Raw genomic sequence first — 12,893 nt, 5'->3', positions numbered from 1 at the left:
GTATTTTGTAAATTCAAAATTTAACCTAAGTGGTAGCTTTATATCTTTTTCACAAAATTATATTATCTAACTTAACTCAAGTGACATGTATTTAAAAAAAAAGATGTAAAATCTTTAATTTCTTCTTCACAAAATTATATTACCTAACTTAACTCAAGTGACATGTATCTAACCTAAGTGGTAGCTTTATATCTTTTTCACAAAATTATATTACCTAACTTAACTCAAGTGATATGTATTAAAAAAAAAAGATGTAAAATCTTTATTTTCTTCTTCACAAAATTATATTACCTAACTTAACTCAAGTGACATGTATTTCAAAAAAAGATGTGAAATCTTTAAATTAAATTGCGCCAATTGTAAAAAGAATATGTATATTGCTTTGAAAGATAATTGTTATGCAACTACTTTAAAGAAATAAAACCCAAGTGGTATCTTCGTATTCCTATTCAAGGGTCTTCCTATTCTAAACCCAAGTGATAATAGCTTCTTAATTCTCTTTAAAAAATTTTTAATATTACAAAGAATCATTTTAATTACAAAGAATTAAAGAAGTAACAGTACAAAATAAAAATATTTAATTAAAACAAAATAAATAAATTTTTCTTGTAAAAAAACTTGGCGCTGCTAGACTTTGAAATTTAAACATTAAAATTTAAACATTAGTACTAAGATTTTTGATTGAATAAAAAACAATAAACATAATTTAGGGAAGAATGCGACAGGAGTAAAAAAGCAGCGCCAAGTTTTTTTACAAGAAAAATTTATTTATTTTGTTTTAATTAAATATTTTTATTTTGTACTGTTACTTCTTTAATTCTTTGTAATTAAAATGATTCTTTGTAATATTAAAAATTTGTTAAAGAGAATTAAGAAGCTATTATCACTTGGGTTTAGAATAGGAAGACCCTTGAATAGGAATACGAAGATACCACTTGGGTTTTATTTCTTTAAAGTAGTTGCATAACAATTATTTTTCAAAGCAATATACATATTCTCTTTACAATTGGCGCAATTTAATTTAAAGATTTCACATCTTTTTTTGAAATACATGTCACTTGAGTTAAGTTAGGTAATATAATTTTGTGAAGAAGAAAATAAAGATTTTACATCTTTTTTTTTAAATACATATCACTTGAGTTAAGTTAGGTAATATAATTTTGTGAAAAAGATATAAAGCTACCCTTAGGTTAGATACATGTCACTTGAGTTAAGTTAGGTAATATAATTTTGTAAAGATTGTAATATACTGTAATATTTTCGTACTATACGCTCGGATTACAGGAAAATATTACAGGATTACAGGACTACAAGATTGCAGTCCTCTTAATACTAGAGGACACTGATTTCCGATATTCACCCGGGATAAAAAAAATTATTTTTTTCTTAGTTTTATTACTTTTTTATAACTAAATTTGTTTCTTAAGATGCAGTCTATGATTATAAATATTTTCTTGTATTTGAAAAACACACTTACCTTGGTGGGATTCGAACTCGGGACCTCGGGACCTCTGGATCGTGAGCCAACTGCCTTATATACGTGGTAGACTACTTCTTAATTTGATGTAAGTGTTATATATAGTCTACATATGTCATAACCAGCACAAATATATAATTTTTCAAAAATCATCTTAAGAAACAAATTCAGTTTAAAAAGAGTAATAAAATTTTAAATTGGATATATGATATAATATTTCTTAAAGTCGGGTGAATGTCAGAAACCAGTGCCGGCTCATTATGAAATTACTTATAAAATATGAAATTAAAAAATAATAAAATGTGGTTAAAAGTGATACATTAAATCTAATAAATTTCAAACAATATTTATAGAAATAATTTATATATATACAGCTGCATTGAAGTAAAAGTATACTATATATGGAGGTGGAGGGGTAAAAACCACAGTGGTGTAACTCAAATTTTTAAAAATATTTTCTCGTGTGCATAGATGCAATCTGTACAATATATAAATTGCATCTATGCACACGAGAAAATATTTTTAAAAATTTGACTTACACCACTGTGGTTTTTACCCCTCCATATATGATAAGACTCGCTATTTCAAATTTTATGGATTACTGGTAGCATTACGTTTAATACACATGTGTAGTAGTGTATTACACATTTTGTAGATTACATGTGTAGTCTACTACACAAGTCACTTACCACACGTGTAGTATATTACACATATAATGGATTACACGTGTAGTCTACTACACAAGTCACTTACCACACGTGTAGTATATTACATATATAGTGGATTACACGTGTAGTGGATTTCACCCTTCATGATTAGACGTGTATTCCATATTACAGGGATTTCACGCACTAAGTAATTACAGCGTGTAATAACTACAGATTATTGTGTTTCTTTCTGTGATAACTACAGGTGGTCCTGTAATAACTACACAAGTGTAATATTTACTGGCTGTAGTTTCTTTCCGTAAGGGTAGTGCGATCTTTTACAATCAATATTATAATTCATCATCAATTATATATTAATCGTAAAAGATCGTACTATGCCATCACGTGTGCGTAATCACTATGCCATCACGTGTGCGTAATCACTGTACCATCACACGTGTAATCACACGTGATGGCATAGTGCGACCTTCTATGCGCGCACGTATGCCAAAATCACTTCGTGAAGCGAGCATGATGCGTTCGTGCATGCACGGTGTGATAATCACGCCGTGAAGGTAATATGACCCCGCACGAATTGTTATCTGGGTAGTGACACGGTAGCGAAGAAAGGATAAAAGTTTTCGTTTTGCGTATCGATTACGATTGTGCTGCAAGGAGATTTGGCGAGATCTGTCTGCATCATTTTTCAGGAAAGGCGTAACTATGAAACCATTAATTTGTAAAACATCTATTTCGCGAAAATCGCTGCGTGCATTGTCCGCGAGACAAAGAAACAGGATCAGATCTGAAATTAAAGATAATTTGCGTTTGCAAAATTTTAACATTACTGATAAAGAAAATCGCAATATACAAGACATTCCTAGCCTATTAATCGCAGAATGTGACAATTCAGCTATTAACCATAACCTCGTAAATAATATCTGGGATAATGTAAATGTGGAGAATAAATCTTCTTCTTCTTCTTTGTCTATTTCTGACACCGATGATACATCTTTACCATTTTTTTATACGACCGCTTTGACGAATTTATCTTTTCGCGAACGTTTAGCAGCTTGTTTCGTCGATAATAATATAATTTGACACACATTCAAAGTAATAACATATTATCTCTTCTTCGAACACATCACTGCTTGTCTACATTGCCGAAGGATGTTAGAACGCTTCTCAATACGCCACGAAATCGTGCTGTCATATTCGACGTAGAGCCAGGTGAATATATTCATTTTGATCTGAAAGAAAAAATTATTCAATACTTTACAAATGTTTCTTTTGCATCTATTCCCAATCAATTGGAAATAGACATTAACACAGATGGAGTTTCTTTGGATAAATCAGGTAGTATTCACATTTGGCCAATTCAAATAAAAATTGCAAATATCCAGAATGCGAGACCAATAGTAATAGAAATTTATAAAGGTACGCAGAAGCCATGCGATCCTAATACATTTTTTGAAAAGTTTGTAGATGATTTCAGAAAATTAGAGTTGAGTGGAGGTATAAGTTTTCAGAATAATAAAATACCAATACGTTTGAGATGCTTTATAGCTGATGCTCCAGCACGCGCCTTTGTTCTCAATCATCGTGGTCACACATCCAGCTAACCCTGTTCAAAGTGTAAAGTCTCTGGTACACGTAGCGAGGGTCGTTATGTTTTCAATGGTGTCGGTCATTCTCCTCGAACCGATGAAGAATACGTTAGACGTCTTGATGAAGATCACCACAAAGGGATAAGCCCGTTATCGAGGCTACCAATAAAAATGGTTTTGCAAGTCCCATTTGAATACATGCATCTTGTATGTTTAGGAGTGATGAAGAAACTTTTGTCTGCGTGGGTGCACGGTAAATATTCAAAATTCTCGAAATTATCAGCTAGAAATATCTCTGTTATTTCTGAGAGATTAAATACTCTTAAAGAATATTGTCCCTCGGATTTCGCAAGACGTCCGAGATCACTCGAAGCATGTTCTAAATATAAAGCAACAGAATTTCGCCAATTTCTTCTATACACAGGACTAGCTGTAACATATGTTATACTTGATGAGCGGTTGTATAAACATTTTTTATTTTTACACGCAGCTATAAAAGTTCTGGTTTCGAAATCCCCATCAAGGTTGCATTTAAACTTTGCGAAACTTGCGTTGCAAAAATTTGTTCAAAGATCTGAAAGTCTGTACGGTTCGAATTTCAATTCCTACAATGTCCATGATCTTCTTCATCTCCCTGATGATGTAAGACAGCTTAGTAGTTTAGACTCCTTTTCTGCTTTCCCATACAAAAACAATATGTCAATTTTCAGAAAGTATTGCAGAAAACCAGGTTTACCTCTTCAACAGTTTTCCAATCGAATGGCAGAGATAGATATTCACGGAACAAATCATAATTGCGACACTGATGATTCTTCCATTCGTGTTTCCGTACAGCGTAGTGCAGTTGGTTCTCGATATCGTAAGATCATATTTAACAAAATGTTATTAAGCGTAGATAAGCGTGATAATTGTTGCCTTTTACATGATGGATCCATCTGCATTGTCCACGACATTGTTAGGGACAATAATGTGTACTTTCTAGTAGTAAAAAAATTTATAGACACTGGTGATTTTTATGATATCGGCATTTTGTCTTCTGCTCTCCAAGTGTACAAATGTTACACATTGAGTAATGATATGTTCCATGTTCGTTTGGAAGAAGTTTCCGCGAAATGTTACAGAATGCCTCTTTGGAATTCTACATCGGCGAACGACAGCAGTAGCGATGAAGAAAACCATCCGGAAATATCTCAATACCTGGTAGTCGCTATTACACACACCGAGAAGATATAAAAACCGTATTAGTATAAATATTTTACATTGTATTTTCATAGGAATTGTGAATGGTATAGTTTGATGTTCGTGTGTCTTGCATCATCTAAAATATGCTTTATACAATGTTTAACATATTATTTTTCTATTCAAGAAATTGACGAAAGTAGGGGAGACCGGGGCTAAAACGTCTACGGGGTAAATACGTCTAATCAAATATCTCGGAACCTGTATATTGTGCGAACTCGCTATTAACATTGTAAACGCTGCTTATAGTACCCATGTGACCAACGGAGTTTCGGCAGGTTACCTGCCGTGTTATGATTTTTACAAGGGCAAACGTATTTTCGAAAGGTGAAAGTTACATTTTCTGCGCGTGGAAATTTTGTAATATCTGCAATAATATTTGCTCTCCAAATCTCGAGGTACGTGATTATAAAGAGTAATGCATGCTGAATACGAATCCAGTGTAGTTTTTTCATTATCGTTGATGTCTAATATTTCGTGGGCGATCAAACCTGAAACTTGTGTTTGGGGCTAATCGGTCAGTAAGCAGTCCGGGTACATTTCCAAGGCATTTTCGGTCTCACTGCATATGGAATATGGATGAGACGAGAATTACAACCGTTCAGACACCGATAGAGTCATCGGACGTCGAGGAGTGAAACAAGTCGGGCGAGCGACTTCTGCGGAAAGAGGAACCCTCGTAACTATTTTTTAATAATGTTTCGCATAAAAATTTTAAATAAATTTTTATATTTTTCTTTTAAAAAACAATTATTGCATGTATCCTATTATTTTTTAGAATTGGATGTACATATATGTATTGAAAATGCAGTGCAGACTGTTATACCCCGGCATTTTTGAGATTTCAATTTTTCCACCGTTGTCGTTTTTGCTCTATACCGGTTAAACAAAGCGACGTAGACAAAAATTTCCTATATAAATTTTGTAGCTAAAGGTTCACTCTTTACAGTGGTATACCACATTTAACTACAATTATTTATTTTGTTGTTAAAAATCGGCACCGAAAAAAAACGGACTGTTTAGCCCCGGTCTCCCCTACGTTATTAGATATAGGGTATATATATACATATAATATTATACTATAATATTATTCATACAGACATTGCCGTTGTGCGTTATTTTCTGTCTTCTCTTCACTTTTTAAGAAATTTGAAAAATCACTTGTTACAATTTCTTCTTGTACTGTTTATCCTAAGTAATGTGTACTCTATTTGCACGTTTCTCGTCAATCTCATTAATATCTTCCTTCCTCGTGCGATTCAAATACTTTCTTATAATTACACTTTATAATGTTTTATACTTAGGAGCCGTAGGTTATATCATAGCGTAACATGATCACTATGATCAGCTCTCTCTTTTTCTCGGGAAAAGGATATGTATAATATATTATGATGGATGAATCCGACAGAAAAATTGTTGCATGAGGTATTTCTCTTGTAATATTACTAAGTTATTTATATAGTTGTCTACATCGCGCGTTTTGCACATATATATACATAATCTATGTTATGAAATATATTTTATTACTTCTTTGAGAAATATAGATAATAATATATGCCATAACATTGTTAATAATTTCACTTATCTTCTGCACTACTTAATTAAATTTATTTCATATTTAGGCTTTTTTTCTCTTAGAATTACAATGTTTCTCAGAAAGTCGTCTAGCTGCAGGCAATATAAAATACATTCATTACATACTATATTAATGTTTGCATTTACAGATAGAGATGGAGCAGCCGGAACGCAATTTCACGGAACCGTGGCAATATATGTATAATCATTTCTTCAGACGATACAAAACGGAAGGGGACGACTACAAGGCCTATCACTGATAAAGAATTAAATAGACGATGATATCGACATAAGGGATACTCTGGACGAGGATACCGATTCGAATAAGAGCTTACATTTGTTAAATAATAATGACATACATACATATTTATCACCGCACACACGCAATGAAACTCAAACAAATATTAAGCCACACACAATTGTTCAATCATACGATACGAATCTTCAACCACACGCGAACATTCAACCTCCTACAAGCACTCAATCTCACGCGAATTTTCAAACACATACGAACATTCAACCTCATACGAGCACTCAATCTCACGCGAATGTTCAATCACACACGTACATTCTACCTCATACGAGCAATCAATGAACGCGAATATTCACACAGAGACATTCAATCATATGCAAACGTTCAGTCATACACACCTCATAATAACACTGTTACCAATACAGCGCAAGTGATACAGGAAAGAGCAACTTGTAGAAACACAATTCCTGAGTTTCAGAATACCAGATCTGTGGGAGAGGAAAACTTCTATCCTTCACAACAGCCAGGATTGATTCATCCAGAAAATTGGCGGTCAGGAATCTCAACGGACAATCGGTAAGCTTATACATGTTTATTTGTTCTACGAATGAAAAAAATGTATATTGAAATGTATTTGTAAAAGCATTACCTATCTGTTAATGTTAATTAATATTTGTAGAAGTGTACACGAGCGTTTGAATCGCATCGAGTTACAGATGAAGTAAGTATTAATATATTGTACTTATTGATGCACTTCTATAATATTAATATTTGTTAACGTTTTATTTATACAGAAAAACAAACACCTTACTGGAAAACATTTAAAAAATCGTTCAAGATCGCCAACGCCCGACTCGTAAACCAACCATTCTTCCCGTTTCGTCTTTGACAGAGCTGGATACATTTGAAAATATCGATGACAACGATTACTTCGAAATCGTAAGTTAAAAGAAAAATTATGCGTTTTTTGTACGTACATGTTATACATTATGATACGTGTTCAATATGTTTAATTGTTCATACTTTTGTTACAGGTGCATTATTTCCGTTACGTCGGCGGTTTCAATTTAAAAGAAGCAGTCAATCTGTGCTTCAAGGAATGACTTTATACGGATGCCGTAACGCCTTCATTTACTTGGTGGGGTCGCGAAGAAGGACAACGACCGCTTTATAGCACTCGTCTTGTTATGGCAATCTACGGTACGATAACTTTTTTATTTGTTGATAACGTTAATGCAACTGCAATGTGTTCCTTTTTCAGAAGCGGTATGTAATAACCGGCATTTTGACAGACCGACGCGCTCGGAATTCCAGTTGTGCATGCGAGAGGCTCTTCGAACGGCCAAGGAGAGACACAGAACCAAAACACGCGGTCCACGCGATCGACGCGGTGCTACGGTAGCCGGATCGCCGCGATCTGTGAGGCGACGAGCGACGAGCAGAAGACGACACCACTAATACGAGCGAGTCAACAAACGGATAGGTGTGTACGCAGCAACTTTGTTTTGCTTTCTTAGAGCCACATGACACGTAAAGAAATTGAAGCAGTAAAAGACTTGCGAATTTAACAATAAGCGAATCGATTAATAGATAATTAATGTAGGATTATCAAGAACTATATATGGTAGGTCGATTCACTCACTGTTTCAGTCTTGCTGCTGAAGTTTCTCTATATATACCATGCTCCTTATATATGTGTGTATATTTTTCTTGTGATTTTGTTGTAATATGACGCATTTTTACTTACAGTTTTAGGTACAACAGCGACGACGTCACTACTACGACTGAAGACCAGGAGGATCCTACACACATCCGGAGGATCGTACACATCAGGAAGTTCCTACACGTACACCAGGGATCGATAATATTTTTCCTGAAGAAGGAAAAGAAAACGGCACTTTTCAGCGCCCATTTTTTAATTATCAAACAGGAACTCTCTGTCCGCAATCATAAATCGGCACTTTTCAGTGCTATAATACTTTATAATCGTATGGTACCAAAAGTGCCAGCGCGCGTGTTTGGTATCGCGTATTGCAATATCTTTTTTTCAAATATATTGCGATGCGCAATAAAAATATGTTGCACGTAGTTGTTTCTGTTTCTTAATTTTGTGTTATTCTTGTCTGTTTAGGTCAACTTACATACGATGAGAAGTAACGAAGAAAAGTAATAATTCGTGGAGAGAAACGCACGGGTCAATTTTCCATCATTTTAATTATTATATTTAATTTGTATATTGAATTTTTATGTATAGTTATTTTGTATTTTATTACTTTCTACTAAAATGTATTATATTTCAATAATTTTATAGTATTTAAATGTGTGTAAATTTTATAAATTTTTTGCACCGTTCCTTATATTTCCAAATAAAATGTTTTTTAATTTTTCTTTTATTGATTTGCCTCATTAATAATAATAATTCATTAATTAATTAAGAAATTTAATTTATAATATATATATATATAATAGCAGCCGAGATATTTTATTATAGGATCCGCTAAAACAACAGATTCTATTCGGGTTTTGGTGCTTATTTGCCACCAGATTACATTACGCAGATCCTGCTCAGTTTTTGCTGCCTATCTGCCGTCGGATTGCATTACGCAGATCTACTCGGTTTTTGCTGCCTATCTGCCGTTAGATAGCATTACGCAGATCCTGCTCGGTTTTTGCTGCCTATCTGCCGCCAGACCGCATTACGCAGATCCTGCTCGATTTCTGCCTCCAATCTGTCGACAGATTATGTCAGTTGACTTGCTCGGTTTTTTGCAACAATCTGCGTTACATTCTATCAGTAGATCTTGTTGCTTTTCTGGTGATGATCTGTCAACATCATTAGATATGACAGATTTTGCGTCAAATTTGTATCGTATCTGCCGATAAAAATTTGTAGCATGCATCTGACAAAATCTGATCTGCAGGTTTGGCTGACTGGGCATGTGTGGACACTGTAGGAATATCCCAAAATGGACATGTTTATATATCCATATGCTATCCTTCTATGCCAACGCCATCTGCATGTAATTCCGATCCTGATCTCTTTCTGTTTCCTTCTATGGCCGGGCAGGCCGGGATTTCATGTCGATCACGTCGAAAATTATACGTTATTTATATCAAAGGTAATCCTTTTTCTTCTTTTACATCTAAAAATCGTATTGTGTGCCATTGGCTTTATATCATTATAATGATATATAAGAGTTAGATCCTTTTAACCTATTAAAATTTATATATATGCAGTTTCCACAATCAAAATCGAATAACCTCAATCATGGCATGAAACAATTAATTACTATATATGTTTACACGAGCGTTACTTCTGTAGTAACTTACGATAATTTCTCTGCGTAAACGGGGTTTTGTAGTAAACTTATAATTCACTCCGGGTAAATGAGTAAATTACTACAGAAGTAACGCTATCACGTTACCTAACCTTGCAGCCGGATGCCTCCCGCAGGCCATCCAGGGGCACAGAGCGAACGACCGGAGGGGTCGAGCATGTAAGCGGGGCGACGAAGATCGCCGAGCAGCGGCTCAACTAGGTTAAGACAAATTTTACCGCCGAATCAATCCATTTTGTTCCATTATTCAACGGCTTAAGCCTTAGCATATTTTCCTTTTATTTTGGCATGCGTGACTCGGTGCAACAAACGCATGACACGAGCGAGAGCCACACGCAATCTTCATATGGGGTCGGCGGCGATGTCCGACAAAAGGTTCGCGAATTAGCGGGACACGCAAAAGAGTCATCCCTGACTCATGCCGGGGTCAAAGTATAAGTCCATATGAGGTCGGCGGCGATGTCCGACAAAGAGTTCGCGAGTTAGCGGGACACGCGAAAGAGTCATCCCTGACTCATGCCGGGGTCAATGTGTAAGTACATATGAGGTCGGCGGCGATGTCCGACAAAAGGTTCGCGAGTTAGCCAGACACGCGAAAGGACCATCCCTGACTCATAAAGGAATCATAGCATACGATCATAGCTGGTCAGCGGTGAAGTCCGATGACCGGGAGGCGAAATCCGGGGACGGTCCGTGATCTCGCGACCCGAGCGTCATCCCCAAGGGGGAACTACCCATGACGCACCGTAAGGACCTGGTACACGGTCAGGGGGGTCGGCGACAAGATCCGATAACCCGGAGGCGAAATCCAGGGACGTCCTGAGATCTCTCGATCTAGACGTCATCTCCGAGGAGAGGGCGTGGAATCGGGCGAAATAGGTCACCCGAAGCGATCATAGGGGGTCGGCGTCAACGGCGGGTACCGCGAGGTATACCTGGACATCTTCTCCAGGAAGTCTGTCCAGAAACGTATATAGGAGAGTAATAGAGACCGTGCGCGCGGGTCGGCGCCGTGAAAACTAGAAAATCAAAAGGGGTGGAAAACCACTACCCGGGCGAGAAGAAAGCGCATCGTCCGGAAGGCGGGGCCGATGGAATTTTCCACGGGAAACAGCTGGAGCGTTCGCAAGCGGTAAACAACATGTTATTGCGACGCGGCGAACGTTCCAGAAAAGAGAAAGCGGCCGTGACGCGGTAGTGGGGGTAACGGTCAGAAGTGGGGAGCCACCGCGAGCTACGGCGCTCGAGGCAGTCTCTCGGGGATCGTTGGAGAAACCACACGTAATACGCAGTTACTCTCGTTGTCGCGCTAAGTCCCGCGAACATTATCGAAGTGCGCAGTTAATAAATTTTCAACATCCTTAACAACCGGGAACGCCCGCGAAACGCGTTAACTTTCGTTAATATAATAGCGAACGGCATTGCATTGCCAGGGATAATTGTCCGCCGTTAGGCGAAAGGGCGCTTGTGCCCAGCGTAACTTGTGACCAACAAATTGTGCAATTTGAACAATAATAAACATCCATCTGTGTAAAACGAAGCCTACGAATAAATGGAATAATTATTTGTGAAAATATATACGGAGTGATCGGTTACTTACCTTCTACTTACCTGATCAAGCGGATGTCAGCCATCTTGGACAGTCGTTGATCCGGATCGAAGATTATCATCGGTGATTCATTAGTTGGTGACGGAGAGGAGCCATCCGTAACGGAAACCTGAAAAAGTGCAGTATTAATTAAGTTAATTTACCACGATACGTGTACTTACCTGAGGCACGTGATGGTCAGCCATCTTGTTTGTGCGTTGATCCTGGTCGGTGAATAACATCCATGATCCACGGGACGGCGGCGCAGATGAGTCATCCGTTGCGAGAACCTGAAAAAATAATAAATTAATTAAGTTAATTAACCACTGTACTGATACTTACCCGGCGAGGCGGTGGTCCGCCATCTTGGTCCCACGTTGATTCAGAGCGGCGATTGAGATCGGTGATCCGAGGATTGATGCTGGAGATCGTCCATCCGTGGTGGGAACCTGAAAAGAAAGAAGGATTAATTCGATGACGCGTGATAGTTGTTCTTAAACTGACAATTCGAGGAAACATAAGTACCTACCTTCTCGGTTATCCGAGGTTAAACCGAGTGGCGACCGTTGAATATAGGACATTCATCGTGATTCGTGGCCCCTGTAGTCCCGTCCGGCTACAACCTAACCTAAACGTAGTAAATTTCGCAGTTCAGTTAGAAATATTTTGTACCACAACATCTGTGTTGCTCTCTTGCTGAACAACATCAAATATATATTAAAATGCATAAGTAGTCTAAATTTGTCTGAAAATTGATTTATATTTGTAAATTTTTATGTGTATTGTCGGTGCTTTATACAGGGTATCTCTAAAGTCTGACCCAGCGCCCTGGATCTCGGAAATGGCTTTAGATATGGAAAAATGTTTCAGATAAAAGTTGTAGGATATAAAAGGGGGCAGATGATGAAAATATGGACTTGACCTCGAATGACCTTTTCAAGGCCAAGTCAATGTGATCAAAGTTTTTTTAAATGGAACCCTTTTTTTACATGTTCTTGTAGCCCTTGTCGAGACGTTTTTAAAACACTATAATGAAGCTCTCTTTTATTAAGGACTTCCTGAGATATTTTAAATTTTGTTATGCTACTATTAATATAAAATATGAAATATCTCGTAAAAAATATTCATTTTTCGATGACTTCACCTTAATATTTTTTTACATAGAATAA

At 36.7% G+C, this 12,893-nt stretch overlaps 1 protein-coding gene across 1 annotated transcript; it reads left to right on the top strand.

Annotated features, from left to right (window-relative positions):
- The first annotated feature begins 2,626 nt into the window (after positions 1 to 2,626).
- LOC139781895 (uncharacterized) lies at positions 2,627 to 9,121 on the top strand. Its single transcript, XM_071720782.1, has 6 exons — positions 2,627 to 7,374; positions 7,478 to 7,519; positions 7,593 to 7,737; positions 7,833 to 7,998; positions 8,060 to 8,281; positions 8,548 to 9,121. The coding sequence occupies exon 1, from the start codon at positions 3,903 to 3,905 to the stop codon at positions 4,962 to 4,964; it is 1,062 nt and encodes a 353-aa protein (XP_071576883.1). The 5' UTR covers positions 2,627 to 3,902; the 3' UTR covers positions 4,965 to 7,374; positions 7,478 to 7,519; positions 7,593 to 7,737; positions 7,833 to 7,998; positions 8,060 to 8,281; positions 8,548 to 9,121.
- Positions 9,122 to 12,893: the final 3,772 nt, after the last annotated feature.

The sequence above is a fragment of the Temnothorax nylanderi genome, unplaced genomic scaffold, assembly GCF_030848795.1.
Source record: "Temnothorax nylanderi isolate EJ_2023f unplaced genomic scaffold, tnyl_v1.0 TNYL_tig0372_pilon, whole genome shotgun sequence".
Taxonomy (NCBI): domain Eukaryota; kingdom Metazoa; phylum Arthropoda; class Insecta; order Hymenoptera; family Formicidae; genus Temnothorax; species Temnothorax nylanderi.
This window is presented reverse-complemented; position numbering and strand designations above follow the sequence as displayed.